At 40.0% G+C, this 22,501-nt stretch overlaps 1 protein-coding gene across 4 annotated transcripts in view; it reads right to left on the bottom strand.

Moving 5' to 3' along the window:
• vti1a (vesicle transport through interaction with t-SNAREs 1A) overlaps window positions 1-22,501 on the bottom strand; it is a 154,219-nt gene that overhangs the window by 127,282 nt on the left and 4,436 nt on the right. For all 4 annotated transcript variants that reach the window (XM_072667330.1, XM_072667331.1, XM_072667332.1 and 1 more), the window contains exons 2-4: window positions 16,742-16,800; window positions 15,743-15,853; window positions 1,234-1,311 (exon numbers count right to left, since the gene is read on the bottom strand). In XM_072667330.1, the coding sequence (XP_072523431.1) occupies window positions 1,234-1,311; window positions 15,743-15,853; window positions 16,742-16,800 (248 nt within the window). The remainder of the gene's footprint in view (window positions 1-1,233; window positions 1,312-15,742; window positions 15,854-16,741; window positions 16,801-22,501) is intronic.

Below are 22,501 nucleotides of genomic sequence, written 5' to 3'. Positions count from 1 at the left end.
TCACTGTTTTTGTGGCACTAATTTGGAGGGAATATGCATATCAATTATGCATCTAGGCTAACCATACATATGTTTGTAAGATGTGCGGTGCAAGGGTCATTATTGAAATGGTAATAAGCAGGAAATCAAAAACAAGAGAGAAAACTTTATTTAGCTCAGCTCAGCTGCCATGCGATCTTGCTATACTCACAACATGCCCACAGAAATGCAGGGAGAAGGTGTGTGCAAGTGTGTGTGTGGGGAGGGGGGGTGGTGGATGTGGCTCCCTTACCAAAGTTAGCAGCTTAATTAAAATGCAATATAATTATTCAAAGGACCTTTTGGTGGCAGTCTAAAAGCAGCTGTGTAGGTGAGACAGAGCGTCTCAAGTCCCAAAATGCTGGTTTTACAGTTGTTATTTTTATTTTTGATGTAGTACTTCAGAGATAATTCAGAACAATCATTTTAAAAGAGTGCGAGGCATATTTATAAGTCATGATGGCCATCTTTTTTCTTTTTGATATGAATGAATCAATCCAAATTCAGAAGACTATTTACCTTTTTATATTATTATAATTATTAAATTTCTGATGACTGTTCACTTCTGACAGTCCTGTAAATACAGTGTTGCAGAGTAGTAGAAGAAATTGTCCATCAACTAAAATCTAAGTTTATATTCATTTGCACTCAAGTATTGTCCCTTGATATAGTATTACTGCTATAATATAATTGTATAAATCTCTTATGTTATATGTCAGTTTACATATTTAGAGTTTGAGGCACCATATAACAAACATAACATTTCCCAAAAGGTCATGACCAATCACACATTTTTACGCTAAGCAGAAAACGTTAAGAAGGCTAATCTTTGTTTTTTTTTTGGTGCTCTTCAGTCTGTGTGGTTCCACCACCTTGTGTGTTTAAAAGACTGTGAAAGCTGCAGATTTCCAGGATTTTTTTTGGGGTGGTGGTGGGGGTCATCTTTAGAAAGATAAGCACTTGGACGGATGGGGAACAGCTGGGAGAAAGGGGGAATTTGCCCCAATCTGGTGCTGGCCAGAAGATGGTCAGGGCCTGGAGCCTATTCAGGACCGGCCAGCTTTGCATTAAACAGTGTTGCTTCCGCATGACTTGGTGCCAATAGTGGAGAGGGTTCTGGGAGAGGGCCCCTCACGGCCCCTCGCGGCCCTGACCCGCCTTCACCCCGAGCAGCCACCCACACCGGGAGCCCAAAGCTCCTGATTAGCGCCCTACCTGATTCTCAGAGGAGCTGCCGTCATCCCCGAGGAGCTCGTTCCGCACCTCATCACTGTAGGCAATACGTGACCTTTTCTGCAATGGAAGGGGGGAGAGAAAGAGAGAAAGTGGGAGCGATAGAGAGAGGGAAAAAGAGGAAGGAGGAAGACCAAGAAGAGGAAAAGAGGAGGAAGAAGAATAAGAAAGGGGGGGGGGGGGAGAGAAACATAAGCTTTAGTTCAGCTGCCTTAAAAAAATAAATAAAAAAAAATAACATACATTTCTGAAGCACGAGGGCCCCCTAATGGACTGACACATGAAACAAATACTTATACCTGGCGACTGCTAGAGTGTGTATGCTGTGCTTATGATGAACCCAAGTGTGCTAGCATGTGCATGTCCATGTAGCCATTCCGGTTCAAGTGAATCTGAGCCACGGAAATAATGGGGGGGAGAAGAGCCCCCACTTCCACTTAAATAAATAAAAAGTGAAGAATGGTGACGCAGAGGAGGAGGCGAAGGCAGGGAGTGTATTAGAAAAGTATCAGTTGTCAGAGGGAAATCTGTTCTGGGGGCTGTCACCGCTGTCAGCCCTGTACTCTGGCAGGCCCTGTGATAATGTACAGCCGAGCAGCTAGACAGAGAATAATTCATCAACCAGGTTGACGCGATTGGCGTGCCATCAGATTTTTGGGCGCTCTCTCCTGGTCTCCTCCGCTACACGGTGGAGAGGGGAGAACGCCATGTCCAAAAAGGCAAGAAATGAAAAAAGAGAGAGAGAGAGAGAGAGAGAGAGAGAAGGCAAAAGAAAACAGACACACACAGACAAACATACACACACACACACACACACACACTTCAGAGTGTGCCACCTTCGATTCTGAAAGAGCACAAGCTGTGTACGGTGTGTTTACAAACACAGCCAACCTCTTCAAATACCCTCTAAACTAAACACACAGTGGCTGCAAGAAATAAATAGTGTTTACTAAGCCCCCTTTTCCCTCGCTCTGTTCACCATGCTGCCGCTCTGCCTCTCCCCAGGTGGACAAACCGAAGAAAGGTGCACACACTGAGGCCCCTGCATCCTCACATAGCCAAAGAACAAGACGATAATTATCGAAACACCTTATGAAAATTCTGTGTGTGTGTGTAATATATATATACACACACACAATGTTTTTATTTTTTTTTATTAAATAAAATTAATTTTAATTATATATATATATATATATATATATATATATATATATATATATATATATATATATATATATGTAAAACACATATATGTAAAATACACACACACACATACATATACACATATATATGGTCCAGTGTTTCTATTGCATTTAATATCTTTTTTTTTATCTTCTCCAGTTATTACTGGACAAAAAAATGCCTTAAGTGCAACATTAAAAGCATTAGTAGAAGAGATTCACGACTAATAATATTGAACAAAAGGACTGAGGGTGTAAGAGCAGGTTCAGCTGAGAATTCCCCGTTAAATCAGATGAAATGAATAAAAATAAAATATTTGTCACATCCTTATGAAGCAATAGTGGTGTGTTCTTTTCGTTGATCACTAATTGTTAATCATCTATCCTAAGGAGACAGACAGACACACACACACACACACACACACACTCACACGCATACACCAAAGCCGCACTGACACACCAGAAAAACAAAGTGTGTCTTCTGCTGGAGGAAAAGAAAAGGGGGAAAAAAAGAAAACACCCACATGTTCCATTTTAGTGGAGTTTCATCTTAAAGAACAGCGCAGTAACTTTGGGGAATGTAGGCTCACTGGTAATTGAAACTTGAAGCCTTGGAGAGGACTTCATTTGAATACATGCACTGACATCTTCTTCAAACCCGCCGCGCTATTTTGTTTCATTCTGGTGCTTCTAAATAGCTGTTTGTTGTAGCTGAGAGCATCAACCACTTTGGCAATGTAACCTTTGAGTGGTACGCTCACAAAAAGAATGGCAAATGCAGCTTTAAGTCGTGGAGGGGGGAAAGCCAGTGACTGAAACAAAGAGCGATGTCTCTCCCAACCCGTTTACACCATTTCAAAACTCCCCCTGCAGTAAAACAAGCCTTGCGCTGATTATTCCCTCTTCATCTGACGCTACAGCGCGGCAGCCAGGCAATATTGACTGCTTAACCCTTGGAAACACTTTGATTAGCGCTCCACACTAGACCAACTTAAACAGCATTAGAATCATTTTTTTCCTCCCCGTGTGCTCGGATTTTAGTTCAGACAGAGCACCTTTATTAGGAGCCTCCGTTTCTAAGGTCGACGGGACACGTTGTGTTTAAATAATGGGCGAGAATGAGCTAAAATCACTTAAGGTTCAGATCACGTGAAAGATATATATATATAACCAATAATAAGTGAAGCTCTTAGGCAAAAACCAATTGATTTAAACTTCGTCCTTTTGCTACTTATAGCATTGTAAAGCTGGAAGCACTCAAATTAAAAACTGCACAAAAACAACATGAAACCAAGTGAAGAGGCTTTGTAATCTAAGGAGAATGAGCACTTTCACAGATACCTTATTGGTTAGAGAAAAGAAAGGAGAAATCTTTTTTTAATCTGTTTGAAAGGTCTTTCTTTTGTCACTTTTTTTAATCTTGGGTGAGAATTTGCTTCTATTCCCGGAAGCACGAGCAAAAGAAGAAGTACAAAGATCCATCTTAAGTTTATGCAAAGTGGTCTGTCTGCCTTTTATAACAGACACATCTCGTCAAACCTGAGACGGAGGTTCTTGTGTCCTGTCAAAAAACACACACGTGTTATAACTCTATTGACATGAAATTCAAGAAAAGACCAAAAAAAAAAAAAAAAAAAATCCACACACACACACACACACACACACACACACACACACACACACACACACACACACACACACACACACACACACACACACACGAACCTGCTCAACTCATCAAACCGCTTAGGCATGCATAATATTTTTTATTGGATATGCAAATGAGTCCATATTGTCTGCACATCTAAGAGACTGGTGTGTGTGTGTGTGTGGGGGGGGGGGGGGGTCACGAAAAAAAAGAATAAAATACATCTTAGTATAAATATTAGCTCAATAAAAATGTATCATATAAAAGAACTTGTATTTAATTATCTTACAATGTTTAAAAGTGGGGTGCATTTCAGAGCCCTCACTTTTGAGGATAGGAAAAAAAAAATAATCACATTAATATTAATAATAATAAAAAAAGTCCAAAGTTGGTCTCTTCCAGTGGTAATTAAAAATCATATTCTCTGCAAATCAACCCAATTTTCCTTCTTTTCTCACCCCGTCTTCTCACTGACAGCAAAAAGCCACACAAGGACGCTACAAATAATAATGGCACCTCGTCGTCTGCAAAAGTAAACAGTTCATTAGACTGGCTGTTAAAGGCGTAAAAATACCCACGGGCAGAGTTTAATGAGAGGCCCTGAAGTGACTCTGTGAACGCTTTTCCTCCACTTCTCTGCTCTTTATTTTTACCCCGCGCACACGGCTGGTGGCAAAACCGTGAAGAGTAATTAATGATATTTAATTTACAAAGTGTGTTTCATTAAGTATTTCTCACCAGTGGGAAATGTCTGGCCAGTCGTGATTTTGACTTAATGGACTTTTGTCAAACGCGATGTGTGTCTGCCTCAAATTGCCATTTAACCTATTCTTTCTCCCACTAATAATCTCCTCAACATGTTTAAGAGGAATTAGCACCTCGAGTGTGAAAAGGGAAAATAAACACTCGACGTGAAGCGACAACCAGCATCTGACATAATCAGTGTGAACAGCACCCATTCCCACACCTCTTACCCCTCGGTTCTGAATGCAGGCTGGTACAGATCAAGAACATAAACTTAAACTGAACTTTGTGGGCTCTTTGGTTTCTCTTTATTCCTCCTTAACATGTGACGTATGGTCCAGGCTTGCTTCAGAGTCAGTGGTAGCACCATAAGAAGGGATGATCTGTGGTGGTTAAAGAAAGCAAAGACCTTTTCGAGCAGGCTGCACTATCACAACAGAGTCTTAAATAATGCATCTCATCCTAGCAGGGGGCTAACATTCTCCACAAGCAAAAAGAACAGCGTGTAAGCGCACACACACACACACACACATATACATATATATATATATATATATATATATACATATACACACACACATATATATATATATATATATATATATATATATATATATATATATATACACACACACATACACACACATAAATGTTTTCCTCCAGTATCTTTTATAGTGCAAACATATTGGTGGAAGCTGCTCAATTAAATAAGTGTTCTGTGTTATTTGTGTTTGATAAAATATCAGTTAAAAGGACCAAACAGCAATTATCGCGGGAGGGTCTTTTTTTTGTATGTGTGTGTGTGTGTGTGGGGGGGGGGTTCTTTTCGTCTTTGCTATCTCCGAATTCATTCAATCTATCATCAGAGAGAATGTGTGGGTATGTAAGATAGACGGCCAAAGGCGTGTGTTTATGTGTAGACATGACATTTGTGTTAGTCACTTAATAAAATTATAGGGGAAGTGAAGAACACAGGCATCAGATAACAGCATGGGGCCTCTCATTAGCACACAGGTTAGCGGTTTGTGGCTTTAATGCATAAAGCATTGTGTTTCCCAACCACAAGACTGAGATTCTTACAAAGACTGGAAAGCAAAAGCACACAGTGGCGAGCAAATGAACACAACAGATTCACTGGGCTGGAAATGCAACAAAAGTACACTCAATAGGCACATCAGATCCACTCAAATGACAGATTAAATACTTATTATGGTTTTAGCAACCCATTATTATGAGCAATACAATACGCACCTAATTAACATTTAATACAATGTAGCATATTTAAATTAATGCATACATACATTCATACATACATATTTATTTATTTATTGATTGATTGATTGATTGATTTATATAGTTTTCTTAATATACAAGCCCATATATATCATATGTCTGGATGTATATATAATATAGAATATGTATAATTTTTGGTTAACACATTCACACACGAGTATGCACACACATTTTTAAATAATTAAAATGTTATACATATAGGTCAGCAACAAGTATATATTTGCTTTAGGGACATTTGATCATGATTGGACCAATGAAAATGCTCCAAAATGCCTTATATATAGATTAAAAAACACACTGTCAATTTGTTGATTTACTAAAGTGAACAAACTTACTACTGAATTTAACAAATAAAAAAAAAAAACATTTAACGTATCATTACGTTATTCTTTTGCAATATTTTAAATTAAGCTAATAAATAGTAATTACGCTTTAGAATGCGGAGAAGTGCGTCTGTGTAGAGAATGCGACCTTATTTACACTCTAAATCACATATGATTTAACCAGTGGTGTCCAAACCTTTACAAAAACTTTGACCAGAATCTATTAAACAAACATGAACAAAATACACAAAATACACCTACATTAAAGACGGCAAGTAGTATGTTCTTAATATAAAAATATGGATTTAATTTAAATTAGATTTACATATTGGCTTGGCTGAGTATAGATTTTTCTGTTAAGTACTGTTTTTTATTGTTTCTAAACCAGCAGCAGTCAATAACACTAACGACTCCTCTCCCATAGTGAAGGGCCGAGGGAAGCGGGTAGAAAACCGATCGCAACTGAACTCCCAACAAAGGAACAAATTCTACTGTGTTTGATTGAAGAAGCAGCATATACTTTTTGAAGGCCGGGGAGTCGCTGCGAATGGTTATTTCTTTAAGGCATAAGAGTCGATTAAACTCGATATTAAAATATGGAAGCATTTCTAATGAAAAATCAAAGGCAGCTTTCTCGCTCTCCCCCTTTTCTCTCCGTGCCGTTCTCTCTCGCACATTAATGCTGGGCTAGGAGAGGGGCTGGTGCGGGCGCAGGCAGAGCAGACCCCGGCTAGGCAGCGGTGCAGAAATCAATAGAGAAGAGCCGGTGGGGAGGGAGCCTGCCAGAGCAGGCAGGGCCAGGCCCGCTCCCATCACAGCGCTCTCCTCTGGCGTGCAGTGGGGAATAAAACGGGCCTCCCTGGGTCAGCGCCAGAGAAAAGGTGAGATTAGAGGAAATGGAGGAGGGATTTCTGAGGCACAGGATACCTGGCGAGCAAGGGACCAATCGCCCATTAGCCTGTGGCTACCTACATATGGTTCACTGAACCTTCCACAGAAAAGAACTTTTTTCTCCATGTCTCCCCCATGCCTTTCTCTCAACATCTCTCTCCATTTCTCTTTTGGAAACAATAAAAAAAAAAAAAAAAAAAAAAAAAAAAAAAAAAAAACACAACACAAACACACACCCCGCTCACTTTTAACTCTTTCTTAGCTTTGGCAGTGGCTCCTCTACTGACCTCGATTCATGTTACACTCAACTGTTTGATGTCTATTCTCAGCGTTTCATCTAAGAATACAACCTGCTGGTCACGGATCAGCCAGCGTTTATTATTGTGCGCACATGTGTGTGTGTCCGCGTGTGCATATGGCTACTCTAAACACTGTCTTACTAAGGGCTTTCTCCAGCATGGCCATTGTCTAGACTGAATAGACAGGTCATTAGCATACGAATGCTAAACAGGCATAGGAGCTTAACTACATCATTAATGCTATATATTCATGCATACTTCTCCACTTCCTAGAAAGCAGATTCAAATGAGATTTGAGGCCTCGTACAGAGAACTCAACTTAACTCCACCCACACTTTACAATACGACTCTTTCTGATTGTTATAGGCAACCAGAGTCAACGTAGGTCCATTGCATCCTTAGGGGGTATGTAGACTTCTGGTGTAGAGTGGGACATATGGGGAACTTATCTTGAAGGGACCAAATGCTTTTATTCCTCACTTATAAACTGCACTCAATATAAAATATAAAGGTGCTTCAAATGGTTCTTTGAGGAACGCCAGAGATGAACCACTCTTGATTTCATAAAATTATGCTTGTAATGAGTGTGAAGAACCTTTATATTGCTTTTTATTAAGTAATTGTTCTTCAGACATTTAAAGGGTTCTTCACACTTACATACCTCTGTCATGAACAAGGTTTGTTCTTTTTGGACCCAGAAGTGGTTCTTCTATGGCATCCCTCAAAGAACCATGCAAAGCACCTTTATATTGTTAAGAGTGGATTTACCTGCAACTTCAAACACAAGTACAGGCACAATGTACATTTCAAAAGGTCTAGAAAATGCTCTACATTATTTGAAGTGTTCTCTCGTAAAAGGATGGGTCAGAGACAAGCAGTAGGAGACATATCTAACTTGGACAGAAAAAGATATTTGTAGGCTAATGAAATTAAATCAATAGTGACCGGCAAAGAGTCAAAAGTCAAAGGGTTTTACTACAGAACCAATAAATGTTCTCTCTCTTTTTGCTTCTATGCTGAGAACAAATATAAATTAATAACAAATACCAAAAAAATAAAAAAGGAAAAACGGAAGGCAGATTCTGGAGAATCAGACTCTACACATGCTAAGTTCACCGAGATGTAAGGCAGAAAAAGCCTGCATTGAGAAATGCATGACCTTGCTGGCTGGTTTTCCTGTCAGTGTCTGTCTTCTTGCGTGTGTGTCTCCCTAAGGTGGCCAATCCTTCATGCTGGAAAAAAAACTAAACAAACAACTACTTGCTGTGAGTTGTAGTGTAGTGTGATTCTGATCAAGACTATAGTACGTTTTCACCACAGGCTTTAATATATATATATATATATATATATATATATATATATATATATATATATATATATATATACATAATAAAGAGAGAATGATAAAAATATAAAAAGCTGCAGATTTCCAGCCAAAACGTTCTCCGAGACAACCAAAGGAACCCTCTCATCCTTTTACATGCCCCTCATTAGAGACACTTAAGTCGGAGGAAGAGAAATGCCCCAGGAGTGGGAAACTTTGAAATCATTTACAGATTTCAACGGCCCTGTAAATATATTGCACTAAAAGAGGGAACGAGCCAGTAGATGTCAAAGCAGCCAAGGATGTCTAGGTTTTCTTGCTCTCGCCGGGACATGCTTTTCTTTCTTTTTTTTTAAAGAGGAGCCAAAAAAAAAAAAAAAAAAAAAAAAAAAAAAAAAAAAGAGAAATAACCAATGATTCATAATGCATTTCATAAATACTTTATGATTTTTCATAGTTAAGCCAGTATGGCAAATCAAAAATTTTTTGTCACGTTTTTTCGTCCCAGATGTCAATTTATCACTTTCTAGCGGTGTCACATGTCACTTCCAGTTTATGTGGTTGGGAGGAATGGGCCAAGAGAGGAGACAGCTCCGCTTCGCCTGATTCTCCTGCCTCCCGTCTCCCTTACACACACATACATATACAGCACTATGTGCAGACACGACTGTCCTAAACAATGAAATCTGCCCTGCAGATCAGTGATCAGTGTCACTGAGGAACTCTACGTAATGCAGATAAATGGGGAATTATTCATCTCGTCAGGTGCGGTGGTCACGTGTGCTGTAAACAATGTGAAGCCTACAGTACATTTTCCATGATTCATATGCATCAATCAGTTTCACGAGAATATGTTGCACCAAAACAAATGCTGAATTTTAGTTTAATATTTCAGCTGTTTTGAAGCGGCACAGTTTATCATATCATATTCACATGCAAACATCTGAAGTAATGTAAATTTATAGTTCTACCCCCACCCCATACATTGCATATCAAAGCATATATATATATATATATTTATATATTTTGATAAATTCTATATTTAAGAACGCATCCTGTTTTGAAAAGATTGTGTCTGGCTAGCTCAGACAACGCATCCCCTTCTCATTAAGTGCACCATCGCCTCATTTCCAGCCACGAAGGCTTGATTTTCTCCTCCGAGTGACACAGTCCTTCACCTCATCATCTTCCCATCACTGCGATTACACCATGCGCCACAGAACTGATCTCGCAAAGCCACACAATCCCATCTCTGGCTATCAAAACACAGCTTTCCTCCACCAATCCACAAGATCCTCGGGCTAAAACAACTCCCCAATAAAAGACGCATTCAAAAAGATTGATTTGTTCTTCCCTTAAAACGGCCCTATATCTGCAAAAGAAGCGTCAATTCGGGGGGATTTCCATAATAAATGCGCAAGGTTTGTAATCGGAGAAAGCTATTGGGACTTTAGCAGGATTGAGGGCTTGTTAAACTCCAGAGGACAATTAGACTTAAATCTGTGTTGCCTCCTTAGTGGTGTAAACAGAGGCAGAACAATCCCCGGTTTTCAGGATCCATGTTTGGTTCTAATCTAAGACGATTAAAAAGAGTCCAACATCCAGCTCATATATGTATGTCGCGCCTCTTCTTTGTAGAAGTTGCTGTAATAGATGACTTCAGCTGCATAACAAGGAATCTTAGAGACAAGTTTTGCGTTTTGATTTTGGGAGACTCAAAAGCCTCCCAAAAAAAGAAAAGAAAAGAAAAAAAACTGCTGTGCATAAAACTAAATATAGTGCAGTAAAAGCGGCAGCAGGTCTTAAAAATCTGAGGGGTACGTTATCATCAGTAACAATGATTAAAAGTGAGCAACTTATAGGAGTAGCAAAAAGTTCTATCAGAACTTGGGGTTTCATGGAGTTAATTACGAAACCTATGTTCAGCTGCCTTTTTCAATAAGCTCCAAAAGGAACAGAAACTTCTAGAAAGTTCTAGTGAAATCATTTGCAGTCCTTGAGCGTGACCCATTAGGAAAACATTATAAAATTAAATGCTCCACCAATAATGAGGAGGTTACTTGGTCTAAAGCAGGACAAAGGGAAAATGGTGAAGGACTTCTCAAATGTATCCTATTATTAATGTTTATTTGAGGATTAAAAAGCACCAAAAAATTTAACCTAAAAAGATTTCATCTATCCTTGCTGTGCTGTCAGGAAAACCAGGTTTGGTATAAACCTGGTATGTGCCGGCACTATAAAATCCATTTTTTTAAGGTTACACTAATTATTAATAATCATTTAAATTCCGTTGCAGTTACTCCCTGTTCTGTCATCACTTTTTTGGTATAGTTTCAGGACATCTGAGAAGGCTCCTTGTTGGGGTTTTACACTGAAAAAAAGTAAAAGAAATATCTTACATATATTTACCAAATATTTTTAAATTATATGTGCAAAGCAACACTGAGTGATGCTCTGCCCGTATGTGCTCAAATAGAAGGACTGCACTAATTTCATTTTCATAGCCAGAACTGCGAGGTCTTTTAGTTCATGACATTGAAATTGTCAAAATGTGAAAAAGTGGATTACAAAGAAAATTAAAAGAACAATGGAAGTATTCATTCATTACCATTCATCAGTTTTTGTTAAAGAATAAAAATAGAAAATGGCTCGACAACAACAGACAAAATAGGCTTTTTTTGGGATAATATTTTATGTTGTCATTCATTTATTCAGTCTTTTAGTTAGAGAATATTCATTTAAATCTTCTTTTTCACATGAAGGTCATTAGTAAGTGTTCCACATCAACCCTACAAACACACAGAAAATGTGCTTTTTTAATTTATCCAGCTCCATTATAAGTATAAATTCTGTCCAATGTTTCAAGGATAGCTGATTCAATGAAGGCTTTGGAAAAGCATCAATAATCTCTAGCGGCCCAAACTCAGGTCTGGGAAGAAGGGGACAGTAGCAGCACATGGTTCACATTCTAGTTCAGTTGAATGCATGGCTGTTCTGTATCTATAGTACAGTATAGACTGAACTTGATCTTGTACAGGTCAATATATGTGCATGTCGCTGTAATTAGCAGACAGGTATTAACTGTAAATAAACTACACTTATACACAGTACTGTAATTACACCAATGACTGATCAGTGTAATTAAAGACTAACTTTAGACCAGGGTTCACCATCATCTACACCCCAGGTAGCGCAATGTAACAACTGGTACATAAAGAGCATAACTGGAGTTGTCTCATTTTATTTTATATTATAAAACACTGTAACACATCATTATAAAATATATGCTTATAAATGTGCAGATCTCGAGTAATGAAATGTTCCTGTATAGCCAAACCCTCCTAATCACTGCCAGTGCAATGGCAAAAGTTCTCTCACATAGTGCGAAATCATTTCAAACTCGTGCACTCTTAACACGCACGCTGAGCTGAGCTGAGCCTGTTCCAGTGTAGGAGCTCACTGTAATGACAGACAAAAGCTACAGTTAGATATCTGGCCAGAGATAACACTACGGAATGCTGGGGGCAAAGCTTAAGAGTTTAGAGGTCTTTTAAAAGAGCAGGGGCTTGAGAAACGCTGAATACAAACGTTCACCTGTTCACCGACAGCTCTGTCTTCAAGCTTTTTTCCTTCCCTTCAAGCAAGTACACAAGCACCCCCGGTCCTCAGGATATGTGGGCCATTTTTTTGGCTCTAATTTCTGCCTTTCTCCAAGTGAGGAGGTCAAAGAGAAGCAGCGCTCTTCTGAGGGAGCGGCAGGTCTTGCTGGATCCAGGAGAGACTCTTCTGATCAAAAAATGCCTATAAGCATCAACACTGAAGCGCAACTTTCAGAGATGCATGGAGCAATGTCGCCATCTACTGGCGTGAGGGGAGAGAGAAAAACAACACCACGAGGAGCCGATGTGGACAACGACACGTGCTTGGATGCAACACAGTGGGGTTTATAGAGCTGGTTTAATGTAAAGAGTGGCAGCTTTGTGAAAAACTTTGATGGTCTCATGTGATAAGAAGGCTTGAAGGATTGACTTCAAACACTGTTTAAACCAAAAGGACACTTGTATATCATTGCGTTGCTGTCACACAAAAACCTTGTATCTCCATTTTTGCTGTTTTCAACTTTTTGACATGGCATCAGAATTTCATGATGAACGGATAAATAGAAACGTTCCAAAATTATGTAGAATAAAATCTGACACTGAATTCCACTGAAAGTTAAGATTTTTTTTCCATCCTCTTGATACGAAAAACTGATATTTCAGAAATATAAGGTTTTTATCTGACAGCGATTCTTTTGAATTGTATACAGTATATTTACTGACACTGGCCAGCATGTGCTTATGTACATTCGCCAAAACAGAGCAGACAGCAGGTCATTTCTGATTCATCACTGCTGATCATTTTATGGTTAAGCAATAAATTTACCTGCGCACCCTCATCACACTGGTAGACCAGCGCAGTGAATGACACTGTGGCCATACAAGAGAGCTTAGAGGTGGAGAAACTTTGTCAGCTCCTTTGAAGATATGCGGTCTGTTTACCCAATTGGCTTCATTAAATTATGCCTCCATTACGGAGCTCTTCTGCCAGATCAAAGCCATTGCTAAGAGGCATGTCATTCTGGTCCCTGAACCCAATGACATGTAGTGTGGCCAATCAAAGACAAATCAGCTTTGGCTTTTTTTTCCCTCCTCTGTGTGTTTTTCGTCTCACCAAAACTCTTTTCTTTCTGCTAATATACGGCCTCCACAGGGGTTCCTGGCTTTCAGACCCTTTGCCCCCATTATCAAAATGAAGCCATCATGAAGCAAACATACCTTCGGGATGTGCTTCTGATATCTGTCTCTCTTTTCTCCCCTGAAAAATGGCAGAGTTGTTGGGTCAGCCAGTCCCCGTCTGCTGCCGAACAGGAGGCTGATTCTGGCGAGTGCGATGGCAGGAAGACTTCAAACCGCGGGTGAACGACTGGATGTGAGCGGGAAGGGGGGGGTTCGGCAGGGCGTAAAGGGGGGGGAGAAGCTCCAGGGAGGCCAGAGGAGGGGAAGGCCAGGACAGGGCCTTGATTTCCCGTGGAAGCACAACAAAGACTCCTCTTTTTCCGAAAAAAAAGAAGTGATGGCCTTTTTCATGACACCTCTTAGAAGTGTGCGCGCGTGCTCACATTGCGTGGCAGAGAGGATAAGCCATCCACGCTAAAGCATTTGGCACTTCTGAGAACCCAGCTGAATCTCTCAGCTTTAGGACAAGTTGGTAGGCCTTACTATCAACAGAAGCTTCAGGGGGATCTGTCTTTCAAATGTACAGAAACTTAAGCTCGGAGGGAACAAAAAGCGCTTTAAAATCAGGCCAATTATTATGTCATCCTAAAACCCAAGGCAGGGCACGATGTCTGAAAAAACTGCCACAGTGTGGAATCGAGAAAGAAAAAGCTAAATATTAACCACTTTAACAGACATCTGTTTCTTAGTTTACATACAACACAAATACAATACAATACATGTACATAAGAAGCAAGTTTAAAAAAAAAGCTGAGATCAATCTCAGATATTCAGAGTTCACCCTCAAAAGGAGCACAATATCTGCATTACACTCTAAACATCTGAGGAGTTAAAAGAAAGACAATAATCAACATTGCAGACATGTAAGCTTAGCTTGCAGGGAGAGGAAAAAGAAAGAATGGATGCTGAAGGAATGCAAAGATGAATGTGGTGCAAAACCCCTGCACAGCAGGTGTTAATTGCATGATAATTAACCAGGCAACAGTCAAGCAGGAGAAGCTAAAGATTAATCATCAGCCAATTAAATGCCCATGGTGAGGAATGCGAGGCCTCTCTGAGAAGAGAGATCTCCACTGTGATCTAAGCCACCAGCCTCAGCGGCACAGCATCAGATCATTGGCAAAAGATCCTTTTCTTAAATCTTCTCATTCATTTCATGCCTTTTGGAATCTTTGTTGACGCCGCTGCCATCTGGTAATTGATATCAAGCACACCTTGAATTAGATACAGGTGCTGGGTTTGAAAGCAGGATTTAGATGAAGAGGGAAAGTGGTTCGTGCTGAGACTTAACGCGTGTGATTTGGACTTTCAGAGGGAAGAGATTAATTTCTCACATTTCCACAGATGGTACTACAGTGTATTTAACAAAAAAAAAAAAAAAAGAAAGAACAACAATATGATATTCAAAGGCATTTAAGTCCATAAAAAGTAACCTGGATATTTAAGTAAGGTTTAAAGAAATAGAAGCTGTGCCTTTAAATTGGGGGAAAATTGCTGACGAGAAACTTGTACTGAAAACGCTGGACAGGAGTGTTTCTTTTCCCCCTTTTGCGGTCCACAAACTGCTGCACTTTAATGAGGCTCAGAGAAAGAGCCCGAGCACTTCAATACAAAGAAGAGATATAGGTCTGAACACGACCACCAGTAAATAACCACTAAGCAACACAGTGATGTAAAAGAAGTCAAAAAAGTGGCTTCAGAGGGCAAGCCCCTCATTAAGGTTTGATGTGTGTGGGGTGGGTTTTAGACGGGCAGGTAAGATTTATGAATAACTAAACAAGGACATCGAGAAGGAGCATAGGCCTGGTCTCCTCGGGACCAGCAAAGCTTTAAAAACAAACTCAGAATTAACCTCAGTGGACATGCTACTGACCTTCAAAGATTTGCAGGGTTTTGGAGGGTGAGGGAATACATTTCTTTTTGGAGGGGGGTTGCATGTCTGTGTGTTTGTGTAAACAAAGTAAAGCTGTATGTAGTGCAGGAGTGAGTGAGCGGGCGGGCTTTACTCACAAAGTCTTTCTCCAGCTTCTCCATCTCCTGCTTGTAGCTCTTCAGGCGGCCGTTGTACATTGCTCTGCTCTGGACAGGAATCTCGCGCACCTCCAGGTCCATCTGCTCCAGCTAAAGCACATTAATCAGGTTCATTTCAATCAGTGCACTGCTTTGTCTACTGACACCTTATTCAGTCCATTCTTCAGCTTTGTTTGTGTGCGCTTACTCGCGGGACATGGACGTGAGGAACAACACCACAGGCTTTAATGAAGCAGCATCTTCTGGATCTCTCCAGATCTCTCCAGCGAGAGCACTTTTTAAAACTTTGTCAGTGAATGATTTCACTTTCATTCACAAACGGAGTGCGCTGGCAGATAATGAAGAGTCCACTGAAGACGTTATGTAGAAAGACAAGATAAAAACCACTGGGAAGACAGTCGCGACCCCACCAGCAAATTCTTCCTGAAGCATGCAAAGTTTATCAGTTCATTATTTCAGATTGCTGGAGAAAGTTCTCAAAACGGTGGAGAGCTGAGACTCACTGCAGATGTGGTGACATTAGGAGGTGCTGCTTCATTAAAGCCTCTGGTGTGGCTCCTCGATGACAGCTACGACATGTATCCGTGTCACACATATGAGAAAGCAAACACACACACACACACTCTTGTGCTCACACACACACAAAGGGCCCAGCTGATTTACAATGTCCAATCAACATGACATGATGGAACAAGCGGCGGAGCAATTTACATGTAGTGCGCATCCTTGCTTTCGGCACCTGACACGGCGCCTTCCTCCAGCAGTGGCGTGAAATGTGTCATGCGGTGTCAGTTAAAAGCGCATTATGAGGATGTGATCACACTGTTAGCATGGAGCAGCCTTCAGCCACATGAAGAGTGTCTCGTGTCACCACCGACATTACAGGTGTTGTTTATGCAGGGGGAATTTTTTTTTTCCTTTTTCCAAATTCATTATTTAGAAAATGCGGAGAGTGGAAATTACTGATCAAAGACCTACCAACTCTCTGACTTCTTCAAGCTGTTTGTCGACATTTAGAACCAGCTGCGTCTTCTCTTCTGAAAGGGAAGAAGCAGAAAACATATTGATCAGTTGATGGAAGAGCTGCGCTTTATGACAAGAGCCCTACTCCCCCGCACCAACGGGGAAAGAAAAAACACACACACACACACACACACACACACACACACACACACACACACACACACACACACACACACACACACACACACACGCCTGCATTTGAAGATATATTTACGCATTCACATCGCAGAGAGATCCGCATTTGATGTCTCCTATTTCTCCACGTGTAAACGTCTTTGTTAGTTTGTGGAGGAGCACAGAGACAGCTCATGCCAACTCAAAGAGGAGGGAGATGTCAGTTCCACCAAACTCTACTTGTGTGCCACCCACTCAGAACAAGCAAAATGAGGTTGTTCTTGCTTTCGCCCACTGTCTCCGGTGAGATACAGGCCATAGACTGTACAAGTACAATAAGCATGCCCTCCATACATGCAAAGTTGACATTAACACCTCTATGTTCATAAAATTTCATTTCAAATCAGTGGTGATGAGTTATTAACATAACATCATCTTCTGCAAAGCATGCGAAACCTTCAGTGAATGTAAACAAACAATCTAGGCCCCATGAGCGAGTATCAAAGCAAGGCCTGTTACTAATGTGCAAACAAAAAAAGCTTTTATTTAATGGACATGAGTCCACTTTTTTTATTTTTTTTTACGCTCCTGAAATTAACATTTCAATGTTCAATAAATTTCTTATTTCAGATCAGTGGTGTTGAGTTAGTAATATTACCAGGGATTTATTACATATAATAGGGATTCATATGGGAACTGGTTCAATCCCAATATCTAATTTTTTTCAATGAGAGTTAGCATGATAGCAAAATTTTGATTCCAATACTGACACACACTATAGTATTACTATAGTATTAAAGCCTGCCACTAGAGCTGGACCAGCCTGCGTTTTGGGGCCGATACAGATTGTCGCTCACCTATACAGATTATGAGAGAGGCAGGATGCTACATTAACCTTTCCAGGCAAACTCCTGGCAAAAAAATCATAGTGCAGGGCTTCTGTAATGTTTTCCGTACACTGTTAAAATGTACTTTGCTTTTTGGAATCAACCACATTTCAACCACTGTCAAACTTCGATCACCTCCTGAGAGAGCTTGCGAATTCCCGTGAATTCCCCAAACTGCAGTTTCCTGTGCCCGAGGAGCCTCATGCAGATCTGCTGCAATTCTTACCACACGAATATGATGGCTCTTAGGATCGGTTACGCAAGAGAAACATCGGGCGATCGCTGATCAGATATATTGTCAGAAAATTGGCCAATACAGATACTTAGCGAATCGATTTTTCATCTTTACTTGAAACCAAATGACAACATGTGAAAGAGTTAAAACCCTCTTTGCTGTCTGAACATCAAGAGCCATTTTCCTGAAATGTGATTCCATTGTAATGGGTTTGGAAACCTGGCTTGGACACAGAATGGAAAAAACGTAACCTGAATGTAAAATATTTAAGTTTAGCAGCTTCTTTTAGACTCATTTTTGATTAAATAAATTTAATTTGTAAGTTGTAAATTCCTTGCCAAATTGCAGTATCGAAAAAAAAACTTAATTTTTTGCAACTCTGATAGTAGTGTAGATATACACATATAGACATTTTCATACACATTTTTTTGAGAAATGTAACATCTATACAATATATGGGGTTACACACATTTGTAACAAGTAAGCCTACACTTTAGTATAGCGGCTAAGCATCATCTTGAGGTTCTGCTCTGCTGGGGAACAATAAATGTATCAAATATATTTTTCTGGAATTACCAGAAAATATCTAAGCACTAGTCTAGTGTGACTAGTCTGCCATGTCTTCTTAGAAGCATGTAAAAGCTTTATCGAAAATAAATAAATAAACCAAAATAAAATTTACAACACCAAGAGGGCAGAGTATAACATGACTAATCAACAAGAAACACAATCCACACCTACCACTGCCTTAAAACACAAAGCACAAAGAAATAAACCATTAGCAAGTATCAAAGCAGGGCCTGTCACTACACTCAACACAAAAACACACCCTTCTTTTGCTGGACATCAATGCATTTTTCAAGCCTGTGTATAACCTCACAGCCCACACAGTAAACAGCCAGAGGCAATTCTTTGTAAGGTGAGCAGACAAAGGCTGTTGTATACAGAGCCAGCGTAAGGCAGGCTGAAATATGTATGTCTCTATTGCAGGTGCGCTGGGCATGAGCAACAGGCCAGGAGGTCCACGGACAGACCAACGTACAGTTAGACTTTTCTCACCAAGCTGCGTCTTTGCATCTCCGCTCAATTTTTCATGACGTGTGATTGACAGACATTTTTGTTCTGGGGTTATCTTTTAAATAAAAAACCACACATTTAAGTTTAATGCAACAGGAGCTCACATTCTTCTCAAGTTCTTATTTAAAGCCCCAAGTTTTGCGCTGCACATAAGAAACGCAAACAACACTACACTCTTGATTCTTATGGGAATGAATGAAGCAACCTCGAACACAGCTGGCCAAGGACACTTAGGCCTAATCTGTCCAGTGTGCTCCTTTATCAGTGCCTGCACATAATGTGACATTGTGCACAGCAATAACAGCAACAAACCAAGAACTCTGTTGATGCCATTGTCGGCAGGCTGTACTGAGGCCAGTAAACAAATATGCAAAATGCCAGAACCTAGAGGCGAAAGGAGGAAAACTATTTCTTTATGCACACAATCCAGATTTAAATTCTTAGAGCAGAAGTCGTCTGGCAAACGCTGAAGAGGCCTGGCCACCACTGATGAGCATTCCCGGCTTGCGGCTTTGTTCATATTCACTGGGCTTATTTACACATTTACCAGCTGGTGGTGGGCTGCGATGAGTGCAAGCTGTCTAGTTTCTGTCAAGCTCTGAAGGAGCAATTCAAGCCTTAACAACTCCACACGTTGGGCATTCTCATTCTCTTGAATGCACAGGAGAATTGATTGGAAAGAAGGTAGGCTACAAGCAAACGAGTGAGCATTTAGACAGAGCGCAGGCCGGCAACATTCTGCAGCGAGAACTGTGAATCAAATATATCTCAATAATCCCAATCAAGCAACAGGAGTGAATCGTCTTACTGACCAACTTGCCACAGTATTGTGGCTAGTATAAGCTAGCAGCACTTTGTCTCCATCAGTCAAAAATATCAATGTTACATTCAAGCAAGAGAGGTCTTTTATGGGGGCTCCTTAGTGGCACAGCTAAATGTATAAATGCAGGCCCAATCAGTGAAATCGACATCCGCAGAGTTCGCTCAGCTATCATATGTGTACCATCTGCCATCACCTGTTTTCCCTACAATTGCGCCATTTTGTCTGCCGAAGCTAACCCAATGATATCTCTACAAGAAATACACAGAGGCCTTTAGCTGATGTAACAGAAACATCTGTTAGTGTTCTCCTTTAAGCGGATTCAGACATCCAATGATGTTTTGTTTGCTAGCCTTCACACCCCCAGCACTGTGTGGCATAGGGTATAAATTAATAAAGAAAGAAAGAAATATGAAGGAACTCTGAGAAGCTCTGAGCAGACTAAAACACTGACACTGTGGTTTATGGATCGAGAGTCTGAATCCCAGGTCATGCTGCTTCGCCATCAGCAGCCAAAGTATAAGAGAGCACAATTTGCCATGCCTTCCCTGGGATCCTGCGCTTTCTTCCAAGTGCATAGAGAATTAGCTGCCTAGTGATAAAAGGCGATGGCTGATTTCACGTGTATCGAAAGAGGAACATGCTTGTCCTCACCTAGTCCAAAAGAGTGGAGAATGGGTGGGTTAATTGCTTCAGCAAGTAATGTTAATGTCAGCAAGTAATGTTAAAAAACAAATAAAAAGCTGCATATTTCTGAAACTGAAATATATGTAGCTAATATTTGCTTATGGCAATTTCGAAGGTATGGTATTTGAAGACCTCACATGTTACATGAACAAATATTCAAATTTTAATATTTGGTTTCTGAAGTCAGATTCAGAAGGGAATACATTTTCATGTGGTCTTGTGGTAATTTACTTTTTACTGGCACTACTCCGTGATTTATTTCCATCTGGAGCAGCTGTTTGTGTGTTTTTCTCACTTCTCCCCTGAAAACAATTACAGGCTGAATCGATGGCTGTTTTCACCGAACTCTGGGGTCTAGCTCAGATTTCCATAATTTTTAAACAGATGTTCTCCCATCAAAAAAAGGCAGCATTAAAAAAGGGATTTATAACTGCAGCTACAGATACACAGCATTACTTAATATTCACATATGCACAATATTGTCAACTTTAGAAATGAGTAGGGCTGCCACTAAGGACCATTTTTATATTGATTAATCTATTGATTATTTTGTCCATTAGTTGATTAATCTAAACACTTAATTTTCCTCCCAAAATTGTAAATTGAGCACTTCAAATAATTTTATTTTGACAAAACTGTAAAGATTCACATATTAAAGTGCAAAAGTGTAGGTTTAAAGAACTACAGAATAAAGATCTAGTGTATTTATTCCATTCCCTATGCAAAGAAATGTGCTTAGAATAATGAGTAACCTAATGTGGTTTACATCCAGTCAAGTCCAAAACGCACCAACATACACAACTCTAAGGTAGCTTAATAACCAGTGCATTTATTGGCTACAAGAACAACAGACTTAAAAAGGCGAGTACACCACTCAAAAATTGACGAGACCAGTCTGTGTGGTGATGCCTGTGTGTTTTCTCTTCAAGTGCTCATGCATCGCACACTTGCTGCTGGGATATGCTTTCAAAACTTTGCCCAATGTACAACCACCTTTACATTTTGTGCTAATGTCAGGTGATTACACTTTCAACACCTTTTAAAACCTGTAGCTCTAAAATGGAGCTGACCGGACTGGAGCCAGAAATGACTGACCTCATATAGCAGTTTATAGTGGCAATGAGGAGAAGCGTTTGTTATGTAGAAGTGTTATGGAAAAAAAGGGAAAACTTAAAATAATGTTAAAAACATCAATATTTTAAGGCGACTATTTTAAGCCGGCGTCATCGACTACGCCAACTAATCGCCAACTAATCGCCAACAGTCATTGCTCTCTGCATGCATAAGTTTAGCACTGAGGAACCATAATAAAATATCAAAATCCTTGTGTTTGTCTTGATTTCCTAACTAGGTCGAACAACCAGTCCCTTAATCTTAAATGAAAATGAACATTAATTAAAATAATGAACTTTTGATCTTTACAATTAGTCATAAAGACCTGTGTGTGTGTGTGTGTGTGTGTGTGTGTGTGTGTGTATATAGAAAATGTACACACCAATCTCATATAATCAGGGCACACCAGGCATGTGACCATCTGATATAATGATGCACTAATTAGATCAGTGGCAGATCAGTGGACATGCTGGCTGTGAACAGCATGCTTTTCTTAACTTGTTGTTAACTGTGAGGTAAATGTTTGGGGGAAATGTTAGCTATACCAACTACCACAAGCAGATCACTCATATGTTCACAGTAGCACAACAAAGTCACTCAGAGGAATCAAAAACTTGCAGTTGACCTCAAACAAATGCTTAATTACAGTGAAAATCTTCAATATAATGACTCTGAAATAGTTGTTTGTATTGATAGCATCACATTTCTGCAAGTACAGAGTACTCATCTGTTTTGCAATCTGCTCTGTTATGGACAGTCAGGCCTTCTGGCTGCGGGCTTCT

This window comes from Salminus brasiliensis, chromosome 22 (genome assembly GCF_030463535.1).
Source record: "Salminus brasiliensis chromosome 22, fSalBra1.hap2, whole genome shotgun sequence".
NCBI lineage: Eukaryota > Metazoa > Chordata > Actinopteri > Characiformes > Bryconidae > Salminus > Salminus brasiliensis.
Note: the sequence above shows the minus strand (reverse complement) of the source record. Positions and strands in the feature narration are given on the sequence as shown.